At 41.5% G+C, this 27,699-nt stretch overlaps 1 protein-coding gene and 1 pseudogene across 1 annotated transcript in view; one reads left to right on the forward strand and one right to left on the reverse strand.

The window, feature by feature from the left end:
- The window catches only part of LOC122057356 (regulator of nonsense transcripts UPF2), a 32,253-nt gene extending 20,966 nt beyond the window's left edge, over positions 1–11,287 (reverse strand). Inside the window, exons 1-4 of the mRNA XM_042619428.1 lie at positions 11,049–11,287; positions 10,711–10,775; positions 10,299–10,386; positions 3,238–3,440 (exon numbers count right to left, since the gene is read on the reverse strand). Of these exons, the coding sequence (XP_042475362.1) occupies positions 3,238–3,440; positions 10,299–10,386; positions 10,711–10,773 (354 nt within the window). The 5' untranslated portion in view covers positions 10,774–10,775; positions 11,049–11,287. The remainder of the gene's footprint in view (positions 1–3,237; positions 3,441–10,298; positions 10,387–10,710; positions 10,776–11,048) is intronic.
- Positions 11,288–15,052: 3,765 nt separating this feature from the next.
- On the forward strand, positions 15,053–24,799 carry LOC122057971 (annotated as a pseudogene).
- The last annotated feature ends 2,900 nt before the right edge of the window (positions 24,800–27,699 follow it).

Consider the following 27,699-nt stretch of genomic DNA (forward strand, 5'->3'; position numbering starts at 1 on the left):
AAAAAATTATATCACCGAGGAGAGGAAAGAATATATAAGGCCCTAAACAGGGAAGAAAAGAAACAAAGAGCGGGGTCGGGGTCGGGGTCGGGGTCGGGGGGGAGAAGGGGCAAAACACCAAGCCTAGGGGCACCCAAACAATCAAGGGGGGCAGCAAAATGGAGCGGGGAGGACCCCAGAAGACAACAATGAGTTGATTAACTCCTACAAGATAAATGTAGACGAACTGCAGGCACACTAGAGCTATCACCTATTTCTCATCAACCATCTATTAGCAGATTCCACTCTTTTTCTCTTCTCCTCATTTGATTGAAGAATTACAACATAACAAAGACCAAATAAAGGGGATCGAAATCATGATGGTGAAGGAGAAGGGGTTGCCCCAAGCCCCTCCGTCTACACCTTCTTCTCCTGTCCTCCAACCCCGCCTCCAGTCCCTACCAGACCCCGGAACGCAACCCTGCCTCGCCCCCTGTTCTTTCTTTTTCCTCCCCATCCTCACTAACTTGCAACATCCCCTCCTCTTCTGGCTCACCCTCCCCTCCCCTCCCCTCCCCTCCCCTCCCCCTTGATCCACTAATCTCTCAATAATAATAAATTTTCAATTCTTCCCATCAGTTTCAGTTTTTTAAACGTTTGTTGCATTATTATGCTCACTGGTGGTTGAGAAGAAGCTCCTATGAGACAAAACTACGGTGGTGAGGCGCCAGGAAAGGGGCATGGCAAAGGGGAGGGAGGGTTCGGAGGGGAGGGAGGGTTCGGAGGGGAATTGGGATAGGCGTGGGTGGGGTCAGGGATTGCAGGTAGCATCGTGGGGGTGTAGGAGAGGGTGGGGCAAGGAGGGGGGAGGTTGCAAGCACGGAAGGGGTGCGGCAGGGTTTCAGCGGAGAGACGCCGGAAAGGGAATATGGTAGGAGATGGGTGGTGGTCAGTGGTAATATAGTGGAATTATGAATTATCAAGGGAGAAAGAGATGTGGAACAGTGGAAGTTTACATTGTTGGTGGGGATTAAGAAGTTTAGAGTATGGGAGTTTGAGTAAATATAGGTGTAGCCATGTAGTAAAGGGGAGTAATGTAGAACTAGGTTTGAGAAGTCAACCTAGCCCCAAGTCTGCAGGATACTATAACAGAGAATCTGGTGACAGGAAAGGCAGTCAATGATAGTAACTAGTCTGTAATTAAAAATGAAAATGGGGATAAACAGAAATAAGTTTAGGAAAATTACAAGATTACACAATCTTGGGTTTGGGTTTACCAAATCATCCACTTAACATTTCATGTAACAAAATCACACAATATTGGGTCTGGATTCACAAAACTACCCAATACAGTGTTCCTCTCACATTTCTTGACAGATTTACCCTTGACTTCCCTCCACCTCCCTTTCTCCATCGACCACCATGTCCACCCGCCACACCACAACTAAGAGGAAATACACCGAAAAGAAGAGATTAGTATAAACAGAAACTTAAATAAGATCAGATGTGGACAGGAGGAAGAGAAGATGGACTGAAAGGAGAAGAAGCCAGTCGAACCAACCCTATGGCACACAACAGCAAGCATGCAAAATGCATGCAAAATCATTTTTATTCCAATCATTCAACTCTAACAATCTCAATGGGGTTCTTAAATATATAGAGAGAGAAGGGGGGAAGACTCGGAATTGTGACCTAAAATAGAACTTGAACATAACTTGGACTCTAATTCCTACAATCGACAACTATTTAGAGTTTAAAATAATAATCATCAAGTTACAAATATAACCCAACAAATGAATAAATTCATAAATATCCCTCTTGGACCAAAAATCCAGGATTGAACCCGGCTCTACATGGCCTGGGTGTCTAGACTGGTTCATGTCAGTCCAGCCATGGATATGCAACTGAATCAAGAAAATTGTGGTCTTTAGCCCCTAGGGTAGTATCCTGGAGTTTATGGGAGGAATGAAAAAAATGTGGTTCTTAAATATCACAATCCCAAGACCGAACTGACAAAACCTACCAGACCCAACTATTTAAAGACTGGCCCGACCTGCACCGATTAATAAACATGCGGGGCCTGAGCCCGGCCCATTTATAAACAGGCACCATACGGTGCAAGGGGTAAGCCCGACAGGCATCCAACCCATTTACAAGCCCGACTTGGCCCGACACGTTTAGCCCGACCATTTATATGTATATTTTGATTTTTTGGGGTAGAATAGGGTATATGTTGATATTTTATCAATTATTGAATGTAAATAAGGGTAAAGTTTTTTTTTCTAAATTGTTGATAATTTAATAAAATATACTAAAGTTTATCAAATCTAAGACAATTAAAGACCGTTTACGGCCTGTTTAAGACGTCATCGGTGCATTAGCCCATTTAAGGCCCGATTAGGAGAAGCCCGGTTAAAGCCATGAACCCGACCAAGCCCAACATGAGACAGACTCATTCCTTAAATAGGCAGGTCACAGTGCAAGGGTGCAGGCCCGCCAGGCCCAACCGAGACTGACCAGCCCGACCAATTGACAGCCTTACTGACCAGCATATAAAGTATTTGGCATCCAATTTGGAAACCTGTATACTTTCAAACTTTTTGGACAATCACTCCTTCAAAAATCAACATAAAGTGGCATAACTTTTCTGTAATTACCTGACATTTCGTACAGCTATATTTAGGGTCTTGTAACGTATAGATGCCTTTTCTCTGTTTGAGTAAAATTCTAACATTAAGGGGGAAAAAGAAAAGGAAATCCAATTCCAGATAGATGAAGGAAACCAATAGAAACACCAGGTATTCCCAATGTTTAGCCAAAGGACGGAGGAAGAGGAATCAGACTGCCCAGAGACAATGGTAGGAGAGGAGATTGAGAACTCTGGCACAATTGAGCAATGCCTGATGGCCCTGATCAATATTTTTTTAAACTTACATGCTTCTTGGTCCTATCTTGTTTAGAAGAAGGAATTTCCTCCTGGCAGCTAAGCTGGGACTGGAGCCGGTTGAGAAGCAAAACAAGCTCAATTGTCTAGGGGACAGAAGAGTTCTACTTAAGAAATTTATAGTAAGAATATACTAATTTTAAGAGCTTTAAGAAGATTCGATACCCTTGAACACAATTCCTGAATGAGAAACTTCATGAACTGTCTCCCATAAAATAAGAAGAATGAAGGTGTGGAGAAACTAAAGTTTGAGCAACAAATGGAATTCAGGGCCCCCATAACCAGGAAATTAAGTTCACACCCCCAAAGATCACCTGAACAGCCGCTTGTATGTCTGATGTTCTGAGCTTGGCATCAGATATAGCTGTGACAGCTTCACTAACAAATTTGCTTAAGTTGACACCCCGTAAGTCATCCATTAAGCCTTCCCTCTGTTCTTCATTTATCTGCTTAAGCTTTTTAATAACAGCTGTATTGCGCCTTATGCTGGAATCTAATGTCCTGAGAAAACCTGTGTCTGGAAACAGGAAACAGATTATGCTTTAGTCAGTCATTGTGCAGCAGCTATCTATCAAATCACACACACATGTGCCCAAAACCCCAAGGCAAACAAGAAAAATTACAAAGGTGGAGAAGCTCCTACAGAAAACAGACTCTTTAAAATCTTGCATTTTGTCCATGCCAATTGAACTTCAAATTCAAATCAACATGGGAAAAAATGGCTTCAAATCAAAGTAAAACAGAAATATTTGGTCAAATTCACAAAGATATATTGAAATTTGAAATATTTAGATGCTCCAATACAAATGGGTGATTTGATTCAGATTGAAGGAGCTAAAAGCGCCAGAAGCAGACCTAAAATGACTCTAGGAGAAATGCTGAGGAAAGGCATGCATAGCTTGGGTCTTGTATCAAGTATGACTTTGAAAATAGCAGATTGGAGAGTGATGATCCATGTAGCCAACCCCATTTAGTTGATATAAGGCTGAGTTGAGTTGTATATTGAAGTTTGAAACTAATGCAGTAACTAGGGCTAAATCTATAAAGCAAACTATTAAATTTTATCAATATTCAGTTGCAAATAATGGTGGAGATGTATAAAAAATTGCCATAAGGTGAGAGACACTAGCTCATGTTAGAAGCATCAACAATGAGTATCAAAGAAAATCAGTCAAGAATGGGAAAATTAAATAAGGATAGATATTTCAATAATTATGACATTAAAATAGCCTAGACAATTAAGAATAAATCAATAATGCAAAAGAAAAAGCACATAGAATATAACTCTGCAGTATTAAGTTGTCAGAAGTTAACAAAAGTGAAGCTTTAGAATCAAATGGTATAAGAAGTGACTCTTAGAGATGCAAGAATATTTTGGATTATCCCCGTCAACTATAATTGAAGGAGATTACTAAAACTAAAAAAGATATTTCAAATTTATATCAATCATCAAATTGAGACAACTTATAGCCCTACAAAAAGATATTGTAGAGAGTGATTGACAAGAAATCAATACATGTATACTCAACTCAACTCGACTAAAGTACTAAACTCAGCCTTATCCCAACTAAATGGAGTCAGCTACATCTCTTTTTCCTACAATCAGCTATTTTCAAAGCCATACTTGTAAGAAGGCATAAGCTATACATGTGTTTCCTCACCACTTCTCCAAGAGACCTAAACCTGGCTCTTTTAGCTTCTTCTGAATCAAATCACTCCTCCATATTGGAGTGTTCAAAGGCCTTTGTTGCACATGCACATGCACATGCCACATCAGATGACATTCTCGTAGCTTATCATGTATCGGAGGCTTAGAGTTACTTCTTAATTAGTTGAAATATGATCATTCTTTACTTTATCCTTTCTAGTTTTACCATTCATCCATCTCAACATCCTCATCTAAGCTACACTAAGTTTATCTATATGATGTTTTTTTTGCTGCCCCACGTTCGGCTCCATATATCATTTTTGGTCGTATGACTATCCTATAAAAATTTTCGTTAAATTTAAAGGTATGCATCCATCACACAACACTCTAGATGCACCTGTCCATTTTATACATCCTATTTTAATTCTCTATGTACATTGTCCTCTTTTTCTCCTTTGTTTATGATTGAATCAAGATGCCTAAAATAACACACTCTGGGGATCTCTCTCTCATCAATTTTCACCATCTCATTATCCGTCCTATAATCACTAAAGTTACACACCAGATCCATTATTGTTGTTCTACTTGTCTAAAAAGGACTTTACTCCATAATTGATCTACATAATTCCAACTCGGTGTCTATCCCTGCTTTAGTTTCATTCACTAAAACAACATCATCAGCAAAAAGAATACATCAAGGGATCTGATCATGAATGTAACTAGCCAATTCTCTTTGATTAGCAGAAACAAATATGGACTTAAAGCTGATCGTTGACATAACCCAATTGAAATTGGGAATTCACCACCATGTCCACCCCATAGATCTTACACTAGTCACAACACCATTATACATATCTTTATTAATGTCTACAAATTTACTTGAAACAATACCAGCCAAATTAACTCTCTAGGGACTCTGCTATAACTCTATAAGCTTTTTCTAGGTAATACTATATGGAGATCCTTATTACACTCTCCGCATCTTTCCATAAGTCTCCTAAGTAAATTAATAGCTTCCATCGTTGATCTTCTTGGCATAAAACCAAACTGATTATCCGTAATATGAGTTTCTTGTCTCATGCCAGTTTCAATAACTTTCTCCCATAATTTCATAGTATGACTCATAAATTTTATACCTCCATAGCAATTACAATCTTTTAAATATCACCTTTCTTTTTAAAATAGGAACCAAAATGCTTCTCCTCCATTCATCTAGCATTCTTCTTGTGCTCGTAATCTTATTAAGCAGCTTATTAAGCTAAGAGAAAACATAGCCAAGGTTCAAGAACTCATTTCGTTTTGCCATTTAGGTCAATCCAAATAGAGTTGTTTGGAGGACAAAGATCCGTGTTGCAGATCATTTGTAGGTGGGATGTCCCGGAAGTGTTGCTTTGCTTTGTTTCCTTCCTTTATCTTTTTCTCTCCTCTTTCTTTTTCTTTTTTGTCTTCCCCTCTCACGGATCCATGTAGCCGACCCCATTTACTTGGGAAAAGGCTGAGTTGTTGTTTCTAGTCAATCCAAAACTATCGAAATTTCGATGAAACAATGTATTTATTTCATGTTTTTCGCTTGGTCATTTTGGGGCGCTAATGGTCGATATGACCAAAATTAGCAAAATGAGCGTAACAAAATGACCGAAACTTCGACAAAGCAGTGCATTTGTTTAACAAAATCTCAACGAGTTTTTGAACCATGATCACAGCTTCCTAGGATCTTCCACAATTTTCTAGTAATCCCATTTGGACTTGGTGCTTACCTACTTTCATCTTCCTTAAAGCTTTTTTTACTTCAAGCACCTAATTTTTCATAGATATCTACGACATGTGGTATTTTGGTAGTTATTGCAGCCTTCTAGGACACTATTACCCAAAATGTCATCATTTAGTAAGTTGTAGAAATATTTTTCCATTTTACCAAAAAAAAAAAAAAAAAAGTTTTTCCATCTCTTTAATGTTTTCATCCCTTATTAATCATCATCACATGCTTTTCCAACTATCTTTTTAGCTTCATTTGTAGCAAATTTATACTTTTTTAAATCTTCTTCATCCTTATTCCTTTGCCATGTCTTAAAACTAGATTTCATAGCCTTAATGACAGCTTGAACCTAATCATCCCACTACCAACTTCCCTAGGTTATGGTCGTTTTTTTTAGATTGGCCTACAACTTCTTTGGCTACTTTCTTGATATAAATGGAGACAACTTATAGCCATATAATAAGATTTTGTAGAGAGTGAATGAAAAGAAATCAATACATGTATAATATCATATAAAGTATGCTAGAGAGTCAACAACAACAGCCAATTTGTTACGAAGGGATCAACAAAAAAGCTTAGAGAAAAGAGAAAGATCCTCCATGGTCTTTATGATCTGAGAAACCATATAAGAGCATGCTTAGAGATTGAACATAATAGGCTTCAAGTATATATCTTTTTTTCTTTTTTTCTTTTTTTGATAAGTAACAGATTAATTGAAGCTCAAGAAACAAGGCAAATGAAATTGGGGTGACGTAGAAGCATATATCTTTACTTAAATATGGAAACAACCAGAGATGATATGTGCAAAATCACAATGGGGGTTCACAGCAAGGTCAGCTATCAACCTTTCCTTTTAAAAATCAACATTATCACATTTCTTAGCATTAGTTATGGATGAACAGGCTAAACACTTATAGAATGAAGTCCTATGGTATATGATGATTGGTAGTTATATACATGGTTCAAGAAGTTGACCGACACGGTCGAAATTTCGCAGGAGACCAATACCCACATTTCGGTCGAAATGTGGGAAATTTCGACTCAAACCACTTGGTTCGATCCTATGGGTGGAACTAGCTCTTATATAAGATACTTTTAAAAGAAACCAAGGCTTCTATTCTCTAAAATTCAACCCTCTCCCCTTACTTTTTTTCTCTTTGAAGTGGGAAACTTGGGGAAGCACTAAAGATTTCCCCCTTTGTGCCTAACAAAATTGAATTTGGGCATTGGCGTGCACTAGAATTCATTGACTCGAGCCTAGTCTAGTACATCATGGTGATAGTGGCTTTGAGAGCGCCAGATCAGCTGCATCGCATTATGGGTATTACGGTGTATATGCTGGTGAACCATCCTTCAAGAGCACCGGTTCATTTAGATATGGTAGTGGGTATGGACAATATGGTGGATCTTCTATCTCATTTGAACAGGAGAGTAGTTTAGGTCAGTTTAGGCGGCGGGTCATCTTTTGTTGACATTATCTATGAGTATCCATCCCAACCTTGTGTGTCATATCCACATGGGCCATATCCTATAAGTGTGACTGACCCATTCCCTAGGCTGGGATACCTAGCTGATGTTAATGATGCATCTTATAGATGGGCAGTGACAGACTACCAAAACAATTGGGCCCAAAACATGTCATGAGACGCATATGTGGTGCATTCAAAGAAGGCATTCAGAGAAGCGACTAGGACATCTGCAGTCATACGTAGCTCGTGGGATGGAACTGCCTACACACTTTATTTGGAATTGACTTTTAAGTGTCGAGTGTTATCACTTGAGTGTTGAGTGTTGAGTGTTGAGTGTTGAGTGTTGAGTGTTGAGTGTTGAGTGTTGAGTGTTGAGTGTTGAGAGATAACTCATGATGATGTAATATTTTTATTTATTTTGGATCATTTGTATTATGTATTATGGATTGATGTAGATTGTAGACTATGTACTTATGTAGTATAGTTTTAGACTTTCAGTCAACGACTCAACATACATTATCAAACTTTGGTGTGGGCCACAAGTATGACTTTACATGTTTTTTTTATGAAACAAATTAGAAATGTCTAAAATAGGATGTATACAAAAAATCAGGCAAAAAAAACATTTTGGAAGTTAAAACCAAAGTTTCCACCTAACCAAAAAATTCCCTGGTTTCCTTGAAATTTCCCAGGTCTCGATCGAAATTTCGATCTCCCTAAGGGTCGAAACCTGGCTTCGCCTATACTTTGAACCTTGGTTATATAGTTTATGCAACCAAACATGGAGTTACAACAAGCTGGAACAAAGGGATGTGGTACATAGTTAATAATTTCATAAAAGATAAGCAGAAATAAATAAGATTTATAAGCAACCATCTTTATAGTCTTGGTTCAGCAACCATCTTCACAGTCTTGGTTCCATCCTTGGCAAGGTTCAACGTTTCAGTACCAACGCCAGTTTTGACCCTAGCCGAAACAATGGTTTGAAAACTCAGCGATATCTCACTGAAATCTCAAATATTCCGGTAATTTTTTTTTTTTTTTTACTGAAACGAAGTGGCATACAAAACACAAAAATACATAATTTTGGTCATCTTGGTCATATTTCAGTCATTTTAGTCATTTTGTTTCAAAATTTCGCTCATTTTGGCCCAAAAATGCACTATTTTGTCGAAATTCGACCATCTCAGTCATTTTGTTTCGCTAATTTCAGCCACTTCAGCCATTACCCCCCAAAATCACAAGCGAAACACATAGCAAAAAGCACATTGTTTTGATGAAATTTCAATATTTCGATGGTTTTGAAAGTTGAAACCACCGAAACAAAAGGAGTTCTTGAACCTTGGCCGAAACTAAGATATTGAAACCTGGGATTTTTTTGGGCTAAATTCAAAACCTAGGCTTCGAGACCCAAAAAATGGTTTTTTTTTCCTTCTTGTTTATTTTTACCATTTTACACCTATTCCCTGGATTAGCTTCACCCGAAAAAAAAAAAAAAAAAAAAAAAAAAAAAAAAAAAAAAAAAAACTAAACAAAATGGTACTTGTGGTTTGGACCCAAGTTTGCTATTGTACATTGAATGTTGTTCCTTGTTGTACGCTAGCCCTATCATAAACACTGGCTACATATAATTTAGCTACTGAAAATGTAAATACGCAATTAAAGCAATCAAAACATACATTAGGTTACGAAAATACAAGTATACAACACAATGACTGTTCAATCCTCTTGTTCTCGAAACCTATTGAAACCGAGACGTCTCAGCAGTTTTGACCGAAACTAAGAACCATAATCCTTGGTAAAGAGAAGGAGAACCAAAGAATATTAACACAGAGAAAGAGATAGGTTGATGACGTGCATAGGTTCTATGTTTTATAATATACATATTCCACTACATCTGAAGCATAAATATTAAATGACCCTAGGACCAAAAATGTCTAACGTATCAAGCTGAGGTGAGGATGTCAACATGAAAACATGAATAAATGGATAATTTGGGCAAGATAGAACAGGAACAAAGTACACTAACTAAGTAAAAACTACCACAAATGCAACAGTGAGAAGCAGTAATGCGGTTCAAGTTCACGGTGTTGAAGGGGCAAACAGAAAAGGTCAAAAAATGGCTTGTGAGAGGTGGTAAGAAAAGGTCTATTGGCTTAGGATTTAACAAAATATATGGCCCTGATTCCTGAACATGTGAATGGAAGAACAGGATTAGTGTACAGAACCAAGTAGTTGAGATATGGCTTAGCTGACGCAGTAGCATGGCAATTTCATAATTGCAATCCCCATTTCTCCATAGAAATATAACATTGTACCATACAAATGTAAACATAAATAAATGATTCGTTTAAAGATAGAGAGGTTTCATCAAACCCTAATATTATGCCTCTCCATATCACAATGGGCATATACTATAAGAGTAGCAAATCTACAGAACACCAAAATAAAATCACAACCAAGGCAACAACAGTACATCAATTATTTGCATTTCTTACTGACCAGGTCTCTCAGGATTCAGATTACTCTGCCGCAAAGCAATCTTTGCCTCAATAGATCTTTTAAATTCCTCGACACGAGCAGCAGATTCCTGCAGGGTAGAATCATCAAAACTAGGAAATTGCACAACCCATAAATATCATTAGGTGCTAAGATGTTTCATAAGCAGTAAACATGAAATTACGAAACCAATAGAGGGAGGTTGGGAATTACAAGGTAAGGACCAAAACAGACTAAATTAACTGACACATAAAGCTCGCTGAATACAATACTTCAAAGCACTGAGCAGGACTTAGGGCTTAGACTGACTGATAGTTATTGGTTACTTAATCCCCTCGAACTCAGTGAATTTCGAATTGATGTAGACATTGGGAGATAAGTGAAATATATAGGTAATAAAATTGACGGAGCTCACCTCATCATCTTGTTTACTGGCATGTTCGCCGCCACCGCGACATTCGTCTTCCGGGTGTTCCATCGCTGTGAGGAAAATCATCAAAAAGGTCAAAAAACGAGAATTATGATTAACCCTTAGACGGGGAATCCACAACAGGAAAGATAATCATCCATTTTAGAAAAAATTGAAAATCGTAAATGCAGTAGAAAACCAGTTGTAAGGTCACCAAGGCTTGAACATACATGTCTAGTTTACGCGGAAAAGAAAAATGATTAAATTCAAAACCCAATCGAGATGAAGACATGAACATAACGAATCTAACAAAAACTTTAATGTAATTTGATAAATAGTCGAACCTTGCGAACTACGACCTCCGAGTGGATTGTTCTTCGTTGGAGCGACAGGCGAATGTCAGTGTCTGAAATCCGACTCGTCTCCGACGTTCAACTGTTGCCGTCGAAAGTGTGGCCCTTTGGTTCAACTAGAGAAAGGTCGATTTATTGCGATCCTTCCCTTCTTCGAACGGAATGAACAGAGATAGATTCACACCAATTCCCAATTTGCCACAGGCTGTGATAGAACAGGAGAGTAACAGATAGAGGAAACCGCCTTTTTCTGGCCGCTATAAAATTCTTTGGCCCAGTTGGAGCAAGGTTTTAGATATCGTATCGTCCATTTTTCATCCAGACTCGGATTGAAACAGTCCGACACATCTCGGTATCGCTCGGAGCTAAAATTCCCTTTCTAGAGAAAAACAAAAAACAAAAAACAGAAAGGACAGGTATTACTTGTAAAATATATTTTATTTCTCAAAATAAATATTTGTATTTCTTTTGCAATTAAACATTAACAAAAAAAAAAAATGACTTCCCTTATGTATTACATTTCAAGAACTTCTTGAAACAATATTTACATTTCCCTTGCACCAAATGGTGCCTTCATGTGTGTCAGTATGGGTGGAGATTGCACCATATGTGCTTTTCTGCACATGTCATTATCACTTGTCAAGTAAGTGTTAGTCTTTAATAATTCACAAATAAATATTAATGTAGATAACATGTCGAATAAATTTGAGCTAATTGATTGATTTCTCACGTATAATTATTGTGATGTGAATAAATGTGTTCTAAGTGAAGAATCCCACTACTCAAGAAATTGGTTGCACAGGTAAAAGAAACCGAAGGGATGGAAGGATAAGGGAGGTATAGACATTTTGCAAAGAGATAGGTGATTTTCCCACACAATTGTTGGATTTTTACATCTATGTTGGGTGGAGTTGAATGATCCATCTATTAAATAATGGTTAAATTGGATTTCTTTTGTCCCAATACATTTACTTATTTATATAATAAGCCACGTGATACTTCAAGGATGATGTATGGTTCACCAAGTATTATATGTAATTTTTTTTTTTGTTTGTTCGATTGGGGGAAATCTAGACTATTTGAGGAATAATAAGATACTTTGAGAACTCCTGACCACCTGGTCTTGCACCAGCACATTCTCTCTCCTCTCTGGCCATGTGGACTTGTATTGAACAAAATCAATTCCCACATCGTGATTGTTGTGCTAGAAAGATTTTCCCATATTTGTTTCAAGACTTATCAGATCAATAAATTATATTTTTTATAAATGTGATTCTTTAGTAAAAGAAGATCCTACAAAAAAATAAAAAGGAAAAGAAGATCGTTGCTTTTTTTTCTTTTTCTTTTTTTTCTGGTTGCAATATGGATACACTTGTTGTGCCTAAGGGAGGTGAAAAAGTCATTTAGAATAATGTGGTGGATCGAGTTCACTCTAAATTAGGGTTATTGAAGGTACCTCTTCTCTCCTAAGTCGGTAGAACAATCCTAATTCTATATGTTCTTTACTTAATTCCTACATTTTCGATGTCTTGTCTTCAATTTTTCTATTTTGGTTTGCAACCACTTAGATATTCTAAATGCTAAGTTTTGAAGAGGAGCCCATGACAATTGTAAGGGCTAGTCCCATTGCCTTAGAGTTTGATGTGTTTACCAAAATACTTCGGGGGCTTAAGTTTTAGGAGTAGTGGTACTCATATCAACGTAGGGATGTAAATGGATCGGATATGGATGAAATTCGAATCAAATGTGTTAGGATCCGTATATTTCCTTATTGGATTAGGATATCCCTAAACGAATACGGATGCATATCGAATTTAAATTTTCTACAATCCATTTACTCTATGGCTTGTGTAATCTAGACATTCCTCCCCCCAATGAATATAATTTACCTTAATCCATCTTTCTAAGTTGTGTTAACTCTTATCCTCATTCTCTAAAAAATGTTTAAACTTCAAGAACCCTCGCAATCATTAATTGATTATTTAATCGGATTGGATAATTATTTTTCAGATAAATCATATTTTATTCCGGATATCCTTTAACCGAATACAAATACACCTTGTTGCTGTCAAGAATCTGATAAGGTTGAGCGCCGATCCTGCACAAGCACAGAAGGCAAAGGCTCGGAGGTGGCTCCAGGATCAATCCTCCAACGCCCAAGTTAGAGACTCGCAGAATAGTGTTTTCCACAATAGTAATGGTGTGAACGTATTGACTTACCTATTATGTCTTTTAGGGTTCCTCCTTATAGGATTACCCTTTTTTGAGTCCTATTGGAATACGTCTTCCTACCTTTATGGGGGATATTCCCTATTAGGGTATCTCCCCCTCCTCACGTCGTTAGAGTCCTCGCGGCCTCTATCAGTTGAGGGGAACTCCAGTCTCCCTCTCCCATTGATCTCCGGAGTCATGGTCGTAGGGGGTATCCCTCGATTGGGTGCCACATGTCCCTCCCTTGGAAGCCACGTGCTCTCACCTCATTGAGTGGCTAATTTGGATGTGTCAGAAGCCCTTTTACTACCACTAGTAAACCCTTATAGTGGGAGTAACCAAACCACGTCATTTCCCCCACTTTTCTCTCTTTTTTCTTTATGCTCCTTTCGCCTCCTCCCTCCAGCTTCGGCCTTTGTTCTGTCCGAGGCGAGGACCCTCGGTCATGTCTACTCAGCCTTAGCCTGAGCCCCCAATTAAGGCAGGGACCTTTGGTCAGGTCCACTTAGCCTTGGCTAGAGCTCCCAACCCAGACATGTACCTTCGGTCAGGTCCACTCGGCCTTAACCTGAGCTCCCAACCGAGGTGGGGACCTTCGAGCAAGTTCGCTCAGCCTTGGCCTGAGTCCCCATTTGCGATGGGGACCTTCGGTCAAGTTTGCTTGGCCTTGGCCTGAGCTCCCAACAGAGGTGGGGACCTTCGGTCAGGTTCGCTCGGCCTTGGCCTAAGCTCCCGACCGAGGTGAGGACCTTCGGTCAGGTCCTCTCGACCTTGGCCTAAGCCCCCAACAAGAGTGGGGACCTTCGATCAGGTCCACACGGCCTTGCCATGAGCAAACCAGCTGAGGCGTGTCCCTTCGGTCAGGTCCACGACCGATGTAAACCTCGAGAATTGCTATTGATGACGTGGCAATGCCATTAATGCTTGGGCAGTCGTATAGTTTTTTCTTCCCTTTATAAGGAGTGGGGGTCCGTTTGTGGGCCACTTTTGTTTTTCCTTTAGAGAGCCTCCCTTTAGTTTCGGTGTTTCCTTCGGAGAGCTCCCCCTCCCCCAACCCCTCGGTTTTCTTTTCCTTTACATCTCTTTCTGTTCATAAGTAAGTGTTATGTCCAGTTCGTCTGGGTACAATCCCTCATCCTCTGAGAGGACGATGTCAAACCGAAGGGGTCGGAGCCCCAAGAGGATCCAAGGGATGTCCTCGACTCTTCCCTGACTCGCCCTCGTCCCGTGACTCATCATCCGCAGCCTCACCATCTAGGTCCGAGGGTGGCTCAAACGGTGAGGGGTTCAGAGAGAGGGTGCTTGAGTCCCATGCTCTAACCTAGGACTCCCTTGAGGTGGAAGCTCTTAAATCGTTTTCACCATGGATGAGCTTAAGTTGGGGGATTGAGGGCCTCCTACAGCATTTCGATGCCTTCGTGCTCCGGCTGCTGAAACCAACAGACCGAGCTAGCTATAAGAACCCCGAAGAGCTGTGCTTATATAAGGAGGCTTTCAAGGCTGGCCTTCCTTTCCACCCCTTCTTTGCTCGAGTGTTTCGGCACTACGGGATTTGTCCGACCCAGCTGACGCCGAACGGATGGCGGTGTATGCTAAGTTTTATCATCCTCTTTTCTAGGCATCAAAGGCCCCTCTCCTTCCCCCTCTTCGTCAATTTCTTCCTCTTTTAAGCCAGTAAGGGGCTTTCAGGCTGGTACTATTTCAGCCCTCGGAAAGACCTTCAGCTGCTGAGTGGTTATCCTACATCAATCCACGGCTAAAAGGAGAAATTCTTCTTCGTGAGGATGTCGGAGGGGGTGCCCTTCGGCACTGTCTCGGACATCCCTAATTCGAGGAAGTCGAACTCTACTCCTGCCCTTATTGGGACAGATGCTGAGTCGATGGCGATGGCAAGGCATCTGGATACTTGTCCCCCAGTTGAGTTCAACAGTCTTAAGTCGGACGTCGTCTTGTTTAGATTCAGGCTTAGCCCGGGTGAGTCTTAGGCCTGTCCAAGTGCATTTGGCTTTGGATCTTCGTCCTTCGTTCTAACTTTCTTTGTATCCTTTTGTAGTGTAAATTTCAAGGGTCGAAGCCAGGGGTGCTGCTGTAGAGAGGCAGGCCAGGGAGCATGAGGCACAGTAGTAGCAATAGAAAAAGCAGAAGAATGAGAAGAATAAGGGGGTTTCTACCTAAGAGGCCCCTGCCCAAGAAGAGAGCTAGGGTCGAAGGTCCTAGCACTGATGTAGTCCAAGCCCTCACCGTTCCGGGCCATAATGCATCATCTACCCGAGATGCTTCCCTGGTGATCGACTTCTGAAGTCCGAGGGTCAACCAAGTCTGAGCCGAGATTGGCTTCCTCCCCCGATGGTCTGTCAAGGAGGACGACACTCTGTCTATCGGGCACGTAGCCTGAGAGTTGGTGTAGAAGGGCAACCTTCCCAGAGATGCTATCGAGGCTCAATTCTAGGGGACCGCAACTATGATCACTAGCACCTGCATCTTTATGGAGGGGGTAAGCTTCGGCCTTTGGCCTCTTACTTACTATAATTGCATTGCACTAACCATTGGTGTTTTTCCCAGGCTCATAACCAAGTGGGTCAATTGGCGATCCTGGGCGAGGCCCTGGCCCAAGACCTCGAAGCTTCCAAACATGAGAAGTCTACCTTGAGAATGAGCATTCTGTCCTCCTTGAGAAGGTGGAGCACCTGGAGGCCGATCTTCTCCACACTCACTAAGAATGCAATTGGAAGCTCGTATAGCTGAAGGAGCAGATAGTGGTGAGGCTTCAGGAGGCCGAGGTCTGAGGGGCCTATAGGTATAAGGCCTCTACGGACTTTTGGGAGGAAGTCAGGTGTGCCATCGCTCCTGGGTTTACAATGGGTGCCACCAAGGTCTGAGACTGGGTTCTCGAACATTACCTGAAGGTCTCTTTTGAGGACAGTGGCCTCATTTTTTAGGAGGGTGTCGAGGCTGCCCCAACCGCTACCAAGGTGATCGACAATGAGGGCAGTAGCGAGGAAGAAGAGGTTCAACTGCAATATAAGGTGCCTCTGACCCCAGGCCACGATGGTTCCAATAGAGAGACTCTCCACCCTGCTGAGGATGAGGCCCAAAACCCGACGAATGCCCCATGAGTCTGCCTCTTCCGTATTCCTTTCGGCATTCAGGCCCAACTTCATATTTGGAGGCTTTTGGCCCTCTTCGGCTATTGTCCGTGGCCTTCGGGCCTTGTCTAATGTAATTTCAGCCTTCGGGCTTTTTGATGTAATCTCAGCCTTCGGGCTTTTTGGTAAATGAATGCATCTTTCCTTCAAGTGCTACTACTCCTAACAATGTCTTTTTTTTTTGTGAATCCAACGTCCGCTAAGGGATCTTTAGCCCGCAGGTGGGTGTTTGAAGGCTAAGAGCCCTTATGCCAGTACTTTTTCCTATGTAATATGTGTTTCGGTCGATCTTAGGTCCGAAGGATGGTCCTGTCGTGTTTTTGGTCTAATGGCAGGAGCCTTGGAGGGAGCCCTTACACAAGTAGGATTTCACCAAGTGTTGTGTTTCCCTTCAACTCCAGCCAAGGGAACTTTCCTTACATGGGTGTTGTTGATGACCTATTAGGCCTTGGACCGAGCTCTCAGCTAAGGTATGGACCTTCGATCGTGCTCGCTCGGCCATAGCCTAAGCCCCCAACTGAGGTATGGACCTTCGATCGGGTACGCTCGGCCTTGGTTTGAGTCCAAACCCTAGGTATGGACCTTCGGTTGGGTCTGCTCGGCCTTAGCCTTAACCCCCAATCGAGGTATATATTTTTTACTCAAACCGTTGTCCATAATCAATTGTCGTAAATCGGCTTATATATTTTTCGTAATAAAAATCCTCCGAAATGCTCGGGGGTGGAAAACTACAACCTGAGACTGCTTTAAGAAGCAGCAAATATTAAAAAATGACTAAGTGCTTGTGCACGCTATTACTACTGATAAAATTTCCTCAGGTTCTTCGAGTTCCACAATCGGGGTATACTTTCTCCCCTCGCAGTCTCCAGGTGATAGGATCCTGGTCATATTACCTTAGTGACTCTGTAAGGCCCTTCCCAATTTGGAGCTAACTTTCCTTAATGCTTCGGGTCTGATATCTCCGCCCTTTTAAAGATAAGATCACTCATTCTGAACTCGTTCCTTCAGACTTTAGAATTATAATGTCTCGCAACCTTTTACAAGTAGGTTGCGATCCTTTATTGCGAGGCTTCTCGTACTTCATTCAGGAGGTCTAGATTAGCTCGAAGCCCTTTATCATTTTCTTCTTCGTCGTAGTACTGAACTTGATAAGTCATGGCTCCTACTTCCACTGGGAGCACAACTTCAGTGCTGTAAGTTAAATTGAAGGGTGTTTCTCCAGTGGTGGATCCTTCCATTGTGCGGTAAGCCAAAGGATGTTGTGTAACTCTTCTGCCCATAACCCTTTGGCATCATCCAGTCTTTTCTTTATTCATTGGAGCAGGGTCCGATTGGTTACCTTCGTCAATCCGTTGGTCGATGGGTAACCAACGAATGTTTTCCTGTGGTCAATGCCAAGGGCCTCACAAAACAAGCCAAAGGTTGGGTTAGCGAATTGAGTTCCATTGTCCTTTACTACCACCCGGGAGATCCCGAATCGATAGACCACTGCCCTCTCAAAGAAGTCCCTTATATTCTTTTCGGATATCGTAGCTAGTGCTTCGGCTTCTGCTTACTTCGTGAAGTAGTCTACCGTCACCACGATAAACTTTCTTTGCCTCGTGGCTAGGGGAAACGGGCCCAGGATGTCCATTTCCCACATTGCAAATGGTATCGGGCTTGACAGGGAGGAAAGCTTTGTGGCGTGTTGCCGAGGGACGGGGGCGAACATTTGACACCTAACGCATTTCTTGACGAACTCCTCCTCGTCCTTCCACATGGTCTGCCAAAATAGGGCCTACCTTAGCACTTTGTGGGCTAAAGCCCGGGCTCCCAGATGTTGACCACATATCCCTTCGTGTACTTCTCGGAGAGCATATTCGGCATCGACAAGGTTCAAACACTTGAGGTACGGTGTGGTGAACCCTATTTTGTACAGCATGTTGTCCTTCAATAGGAACCGTGCTGACCTCATTCGTATCTTCCTCGCCTCATCCTTATCCTCGGGGAGCACTCCTTCCTTCAAGTACTTAATTATGGCATTCATCTAGCTAGGGCCGTTCTCATCAATGGGTAACACCTCTTGGACACTTTTTGTGCTTGGTTGAGGTAACATTTCAAAATATATCGAACGTCAGAGGTCCGTGAAGTCAAAGGTGGCCAACTGCGATAATGCATTAGCACTGGCATTCTCCACCCATGGCACCTGCCTTACCTCGAACTCCTTGAAGGCTGCCACTTTCTCTCGCACCGTCTTTAAGTATTCGACCATCCTTTATTCCTTTGTTTCATAGTCTTCATTCACTTATCGCACCACGAGCTGCGAGTCACTGTGCACCACCAACTCTTGTATCATCAAAGCTCGCGCCAAATTAATTTTGACTATCAGTGCTTCATATTCAGCTTCATTATTGAAGGCACTGAAGTCAAACCATAGGGTACACTCAATATTGAATCCTTCGGGGCTGATTAGTATGATCCCTACGTCGCTTCCTATTCTATTAGATGCACCATCCACATACAATGTCCAAGTCTTTTCTGCCCAAGCCTTGACAAACTCCTGGGGTTCATCTAGGAGTGTTGTCTCGGTTATGAAGTTTGCTAGGGCCTGTGCTTTTATCACGGTTCTCGATTTGTATTGAATGTCAAAATTTTCCAACTCTATGGCCCAGTTTACCAGTCGGTCGAACATATTTGGCTTATGCAGTATCTTCTTTAGGGGTTGGTCCGTGAACACATATACCATGTGTGATTGAAAATAGGGCCTCAACTTTTTTGCCGCTATCACAAGGGCGTATGCCACCTTCTCCATCTTTCTGTATCTTGTTTCTACATCCAAAAGGGTTTAGCTAACATAGTGTATTGGCCGTTGTTGTCTTCCTTCTTCCTTTATTAGTACCGCGCTTACTGCCACTGCTGATACAACTAGGTATAATTGTAAGGTATCCCTAGTGTTTGGCTTCGTCAGTAACGAGGCGTCGCTAAGTACTCCTTCAATTGTTCTAAGGACTTCTCGCATTCCTCTGTCCACTCGAAATTTTTGGATCCCTTCAAGGTTTTGAAGAAATGAAGGCACTTGTCAACTGACCGAGACATGAACCGTCCTAGGGTGGCGATTCTGCCTATCAGCTCCTGAACTTGCTTCACATTTTATGGTGACCTCATATCTTGAATGGTCTGTATTTTCATTGGGTTGGCCTTGATCCTCTTTCCAAGACGATGAAGTCGAGGAACTTCCCCGATGCAACTCCGAATGCGCACTTTGTTGGGTTCAGCTTCATGCCATATTACCTCAGTACTCGGAATGCCTGCTCTAAGTCTCGGATATGGTGTTTTTCTTTTAGGCTTTTCACAAGCATGACATCCATGTACACCTCCACGTTCTTGCCTATCATCTCCCTGAAGATCTTATTCACTAACCTCTGGTAAGTGGCTCCCATGTCTTTTAGCCCGAAGGGCATCACTTCATAGCATTACAGTCCCCCTTCGGTTACGAAGAATGTCTTCGGGACATCAGCCTTGCACATCTTGATCTGATTGCACCTTGAGTACACATCCATGAAGCTCAGCGCCTCATGTCCTAAAGTGGCATTGATGAGAAGGTCTATCTTCGGCAGGGGTAGCTGTCCTTTGGGCAGGCCTTGTTGAAATCCGTGAAGTCGATGCAGATCCTCCACTTCCCGTTTGCCTTCGGGACCATCACCACATTGGATATCCATTCGGGGTATTGAATTTCATGGATGAACTTGGCCTTTAGCAACTTCTCTACCTCTTCGTCTATCTTTTGCTGCCTCTCGGGGGTGAAAGTCCTCTTCTTCTGCTGTATCGACTTCTTAGTCGAGTCGACACTCAGATGATGTTTTATTACTTCTCGGGTTATTCCAGCCATGTTCGTGGCTGACCATGTGAAGACGTCCGAATTATCTCGGAGGAATGAGATGACCTTTTCTCGCTATTATCTTGGCATTAAGGCCCCAACTTGGAATTGACGAGTATTATTCCCTTCTTCGATGTCAACTTGTATCAGCTCCTTAGCCGGTTCTCCCCTTTGATAACTGGTGTCATCGTGAAGATCTTCTATCGGGAGCACCTCGCCTGCCTTTTCTTTTACCCATAAGGTGGTGGCGTAACACTTTTGGGATGCCTCTTGATCACCTTGACATTCGTCGACTCCGTTCTTAGTTGGGAACTTTATTTTGAGATGTGGCATGGAGACGACAGCCTTTAGCAGGTTTAAGCCAACTCTTCCTAGTTTGGTGTTGTATGCCGAAGTGATGTCCACTACTAGGAAGTTGATCATGACTGTTACTTGGCGGTCTCCGGTGTCGGCCCTAACTGGCAACTCAACCGATCCCTCTACCTTGACTAGGGCAACTGAAAACCCTTACAATGGGTGTTCAACCTTATTCGACTTTTCTCTATCTAGGCCCATCTTCTGGAAAACTTTGAGGAACAGGATATCAGTTGAGCTACCGTTATCAACCAAGATCCTTTTCACGCTGCAATCAGCTAGGGTCATGGTGATTACCAGGGCATCATCATGTGGCGTATGCACCCCTTCCAGATCATCATATGAGAAGGAGATAACCGTCTCTGTCTTTGCCTTTTTGTTTGACCATTCAACCACATATACACTTATCGCATAGGCCTTTGCTTTATTGGTTGAGATAGAACTTTCTTCGATGGCTAAGCCTCCACTGATAGTTGCTATAACCCTGGTTGGGCTTTTATTATCGTCCTGGGGGTGATGGTCAGCTTCTTCGCGTGTCCAGTCCCTTTGCCGTTCATGATTGCCTTTGGGGTTGGCCCCCTTCTTTCATGGCGGCCTCTACCGTCTATTTGGTGGTTGTCCCTATGGTCATTGTCGTCTTAGACATCTTCCTTTTCGTGATCTACGAATCGGCCCAGATATCCTCTTTGGATCATTCCTTCTGTTTCTCCCTTTAGGTGCCAACAATCTTCGGTATCGTGGCCATGGTCCTTGTGGAAGTGGTAATATTTATCCATGTTACACCTCTCAGGATGTCGTCCCATCTTCCTTGGCCACTTCATGGCTCTGGCATCCGGGGAGTCTTTTATTTGCATTAGCATATCTGTCAGTATCCAGTTTAGGGGTGCATACCTTTCAAACTTCTTCGGTGGATTGGGTGCCCGATCACGTTTGAACTTTCATCTCTTACTTTCGGAAGGCTTATCATCACCTCTTGAGGTCCTTTTTCTCCCCGCCTTCCCTTCATCTTCTTTGTCAACCTTAAGGATTTCCTCCATCTAAATGTTCTTATCGCACCGAGCCCTCAACTCAGCTAGGTCCCTTGGTGTGTGCTTCGTCAAAGACCTTTTTAGCTCTTTGTCTTTGACGCCTCCCAACAGGTACGTAAACTCTTCATTTGGATCCAAACCTCTGATCGTGATCTTCTCCTACTGAAAGTGTTTTATGTAATTTTGCAATGACTCTCCTTTATACTGTTTGACATTTGTCAAGTTCAATGTGGTATTTTGAAGGGGTTGGCTGTTAGAGAATCCCTTCATGAAGAAGTAACTCAAATCAATGAAGTTGTGAATTGATTTCGTCGACAGGTGGTTATACCATAGCCTTGCCGCTCCTATGAACGTCAAAGGCAATGCGCAACACATGATGTTTTTCAAGACCCAGTGGAACTGCATCTTGACCTTGAAGTCTTCCAGATGATCGATGGGGTCCCCAGACCCATCATACGTGTTGCACTTGGGCAGAAAAAACCCAACCAAGAGCAGATCCCTCATGACCTCGTCAGCTATAGTTGTGTCTTTAGTGAGGTCCAGCTCCCGAGTGCCTGTCTGGTTTTATGCTACCTTTCGGATTTCATCCTTCAAGTCTAGGATCATCTGCTTTAACCCTAAGTTTTCGTGTCTCTGACCATCTCCTTGGCGTGGTTCTTTATGCCTAGCCCCTGTGGCGCACCACATCCTTTCTTTGGGTGCAGGGCTTTCCCTGGCTGTTCGATTTCAAGGATTCCAACCGGATCTTATCGACCCTAAGCTACTTCGATCCTCGGCTTCAACCCACTCTGGCTGGAAATGGGAGCCTCGTGCTGCTCCATTGGTCTTTTGGGAGACTGCCTTGGAGACCTCCTTCATCGTCTCAACCATTCGGTCATACTTCTCCTAAAGGGCATCGAACTGCTCCTTAGTCACATATTCTTGCGTCCTAGAAGGAGGTGGAGTATTACTATCTTTATGCATCGAATGTCCGACCGAGCACTGGTCCCTCGCGGAACCTTCCCGATCATTGTTTTCCCATTCTTCAACTATATCCACCGAGGGGGGGAGAGATTCTAAAGGTTCCCCCTCATTCATATATATGCTCGACGCTACTCTTGTTTTCTTACGATTGTAGGTTTTCCCCACTATTACTCTATCGTTCCCATGGACGGTGCCAATCTGTTACTGTCGAGAATCTGTATAAGGCTGAGCGTTGATCTTGCACAAGCACATAAGGCAGAGGCCCGGAGGTGGCTCTGGGATCAGTCCTCTTACGCCTAAGTTAGAGACTCGTAGAACAGTGTTTTTCACAAGAGTAATGGTGTGACCGTATTGACTTACCTATCTTTTAGGGTTCCTCCTTATGGGATTACCCTTTTCCGAGTCCTATTGGAATACATCTTCCTACCTTTGTGGGGGATATTCCCTATCTGGGTATCTCCCCCTCCTCACGTTGTTAGAGTCCTCGCGGCCTCTATCAGTTGAGGGGAACTCCAGTCTCCCTCTCCCACTTATCTTCAGAGTCATGTTGTAGGGGGTATCCCTCAGTTGGGCGTCACGTGTCCCTCCCTTGGAAGCCACATGTTCTTACCTCATTGGGTGGCTAATTTGGACGTATCACCCCTAAATGAATATTAATGCAAATTTGAATTTGGATTTCGAATATCCATTTACATCCCTAATTAAGGCACCCCTTGTTAAGCTTACTTGGAGATTGTTGTCTTTTCTTAATTACTTGTGGACTCAAATGCTTAAATCAAGGTATTTTGTTCACTCTTTCCTTTTTGATCCAACAATTGTTAAAATAAGGGATCCCTTGCATGGATTAGGTTACCCAAGTATGATCGATTCTTAAAAAATTAGTATGTCAAAGGGTGATTACGGATTCATATTTTTCCATTTTCAACGAGCATATGATTCGTTCTCTTAAATCTTTTATGCTCGCTTATACAACGACAACAACAAAGGATTTTACACTCCCTGCTTCTTTATCTGATCATGTGGATTGCAATTCTATTAACACTTTGATAAGTGGAGACCATTAATGCCGTGATCTCTTGAGTTCGAATTTTCCTCTCAATATTGTTTTGACAACTGAGAAAATTCCTATTGTTTTACCTAAGGTTAATTTACAGCGCCACCCCCTGAAGAATACCACAATTATAATAACACCCCCTCTATTTCAACAAATTAGATTCAAACCCCCTATCGTTAGTTAATGCTAAGTCAAGAGGTAAAATGACTATTATACCCTTTTCACTAAAACTCATCGTCTGCTCACACACTTTTGAGAATCCTCCGGCATCATCGAATCATCCAACGTAGAAGCCGGAGCATCCGTCAACACCTACAACACCGACCTAGCATGTTTCGCTAATAGCCACGTGGCTAGTACAGGCTGCACTGGTTGCGATCGAGGTTTTTCCCACAGGCCTCATTCACACCGTTGAATAGCTCGATTGAGAGGTTTAGATGGCAGGTTTGTGTTTGTGTCACTGGAAATGCAATATCAAAGGTGGACCAAACAGAAATAGAGCCATTATTTAGGGAGAAATTATCTGAATCATCTAGTGTCACAGAGAAGCAAAAATTAGGGGTGAGTGAGTGAGTGAGTACCGAATAAAGAGAGATTGAAAAGTGAGAACGTCAGGAATGAAAACCCTATTGTTCTTCTCTCATTTTTAGGGATTCATTCTTTGCAGTATTGACAATTAGGTTTTTTATCATCTGCAATGGAGACGATAGGAATGACGACGGCATCGACTCAGCAAACATCAGCAAAGAGGAAGCCTGTATTCACGACAGTAGATCAACTGAAACTAGGGACGATTGGTCATACCCTTACGATGAAGGTTGTGAGTTTGACCACGATGTTGTAGAAGGGTCAGGCAACTTCTCAGCATCTTCGTGGAACTCGCATCGCCAAGTGCCTTGTTAGTGATGATACCGGTCGTGTACTGCTCGCAACGAGCAAGTTGATATGATGAAGCCAAGTGCAACTGTTATACTCCGTAATTCTAAAATCAACATGTTCAAGGGATCTATGAGATTGGCGGTTGACAGATAGGGACGTGTTGAGATCACATAACCTGCTAAATTGTTGTTAAAGAGGACAATAATTTGTCTCTAGTTGAGTATGGACTGGTGAATGTTGTCGAAGAGTGATTGGATCTTTTGGTGATCAATGTTTGGTGATTCATAGAAGCCTCCAAGTTTCAAGGTCCATTGATGGTTTTTTTTTTTTTCTTTTATCTTGTTCCTTGCTCCTGAGCTGGAACTTGACAGTGCTGGAATTACCATCGGCTTTCCAGACTGGAATGCCGTAATAGGAAATTGCAGCGGCGAAGGAAGGTGGGTTTGTTGAGGTGATGGTGATGAAACCCAGAGAGAAAGTTTTTCTGGGAGATGTCCAAGTGGTCTTGGAATTGGAGGGTCTAAGGGTTGTTCCAGGTGATATGTTTGTAGCGATGAGGGAGAAGAGAAGACAGAACAGAGGAGATTAGAAAGGTGAGTGCAAGGATTTACAAAGGGTCTTTCCAGGTGATATGTCCACGTGCTTGCTGATGTAGTAAGGGTATTTTGGTATTTTACACAAACTATAGTAGTTGGCATTATCATATAAGGTATATTCCTTAACAATGACTAATGGTAGGGGGTCTGAGTCTAATTTGGTAAAAGAGATGGGGTGTTCTTATAATTATGGCATTCTCTAGGGGGTGGCGCTGTAAATTACCCTTAACCTAATGATAACAAAGATAAATGGGTTTATCCCTATAATGGGAATTGATAATTTGTCGACTCATTTAGTTGTGGATTTTATTGTCAAAATAATCATACCTTTCTTAGTATTGCTGCTATTACGTTTGTCCTTTGTTTGGATTTATCGAAATAAATGCATTTTTACAATATGTTACGCCATCCCTTTTGGCTTTTCTTTGTGCTATTGATAAATAGGTTGCAAATATGGGTATTAAGGGCTTCCTTAATGAGTCTTCCCCAACTGGCCTTGTTGATATGACTCTTGTAGGCTATCAGGCTTTACGTTTTGTTGATCATCCAATTATGATATGAGATGGCTGCGTTGATAGATCTATTGGTCCAGTTGGTTTTGCAGTGGTCTGTTTAAGCTGCAAGAAAGATTTTATAAAGGGTCGGACAAAGGAGACCTAATTCAAAATTAGCTTTGTCTCTGCGAGTTGTGGATTATGCATGGCATGTGCATTTGGCTGGATAATGTTGAGATTGCAAGGTTGATTCTGTTATGAATGGAGTCTGCATAGCATTGGGATAGTTTTCAAGTCTTATTATATATCGTCTTTGGCATAGCTCGCAGAGTTACTTACAAGGCTATTAGGATGAGTACCTCTTCTATAGTGGATATAAATGCTTATGAATTCATACTTCAGTAAATTTATTTTCGTTTATTATAAAATAAAATAAAAAATTAATACCAAATTAAACCATACACCCCTTGAATGTCTCACTATATTTCTTTTATTGTTATTTTGTTTTCAACCATTTCCTTTTTAGAAGTTTCATTCTTCGAATAATTTTCAAAGATTTGTTTGGCTAAAGGCGAACTCCAACTTCTTTGAAATTTGACATGCTAACAAGGACCTTGGATCTATTTCTCTACAAAATCTGGAGTTAGATTTCAGATTGTAAATGAATGTTTGTAAGTGACTTATAACAAAAAAAAATATTAATAATAATAAGGCTAGCCCATCAAAAGATATAGTCCATGTTATTATTATTAATTAATTAATTAATTTTTAGATAAATCCTAATCTTGCGCATGTCAATACAATGATTTCGAATTTATTTAGAAAGATCAATTTTGCTTGGGATTACTTGAAGAATTAAATGAACTATTAAAAAAAAAAAAAAAAAAAAAAACAATATGATTAAAACAAATCACTAAATTTAACATATGACTCTCTACCCAAGAGGTTTTCCATTCCTTTAACCATCAAAATGCCAAATCAACAACCCCAAGGGGTTAGCGCAGTTGGTATTGAGGGGACATGAGACTCCGCCTTAGGAAACGAGGTTTCGTGATCAAAACTTCGTCGCTGCATAATTCCTTGGGGCCACCAGCCTGAGGTTCACTAGGGCTCAGAAGCTCTCGGTTCGCACGTGGCGGGGGGATCATGTACGAGCCCAGGGGAGATTTAGTCAGCCTAAAGTCGGATGCCCCTCATGTCTTACCAAAAAAAAAAAAAAACCATGTGGACTTTTTTGTTGTATGGGTTGTTGATTTGGCATTTTTTTTTTTTTTTTTCTATTAAAAAAAATATGAGGGCTGGCATTATTTTCTGTGGGCACCCATGATGGCAAAATTTTTTTGAATCATAGGGGACAAAAAGGGTTTTACAAGTATCTAGCACACTTGATGGAATGTGAAGTATAGAAGCCCATCTTACTAAGTGGTCTCTTGGGTTATGACCTCTTGGTTCTCATCATCTTTAATAATGTTGTATCATTAACCATGTGCCGAGAATCATATTTGAACTGGTGACACAAGGATTTTCAGTCCTTTGGTCTACCCATCGAGCTATCCTGACTATTTTCGATACATCATCCTCATTCTACTAGAGTTCTTGGGTCTATGTCAATTAAAAGACTAAAAAAACATTATAAAGTCTTACCCAGGCCATACACAGAGAGGTGACTACAGGTGGTCTGTCACCATGCATGCCAGCTTTACTTGGTCGTTGAGATTTGAGAATGATACATCCCATTCCCATTGCCATTGGTTTGTTTGAGAATGCATGAAGATTTGAGACCACGAGTCTGGTATTTTCCTTATTTTGGGTGGGAAATGAATTAATTATTTATCAAGAATGAACTCATTTATCTTCAGAGGGTAACTCATAAATATCTTTACAGGACCAAATATGGAAGCACATCTTGTATTAGCAATAAACCGAACTCTACTTCTCATGTCGACTCAGAACTTTCCAATTTGTGACCTTTTATTTAACAAGTTCCTAACCAGGAGACCTTTAGATAGCTGGGATCGTGCAGGTGAATGAGCTGCATCCCATTGGTTGGCGGTGCAGTTT

This window comes from Macadamia integrifolia, chromosome 12, assembly GCF_013358625.1.
Source record: "Macadamia integrifolia cultivar HAES 741 chromosome 12, SCU_Mint_v3, whole genome shotgun sequence".
Lineage (NCBI taxonomy): Eukaryota > Viridiplantae > Streptophyta > Magnoliopsida > Proteales > Proteaceae > Macadamia > Macadamia integrifolia.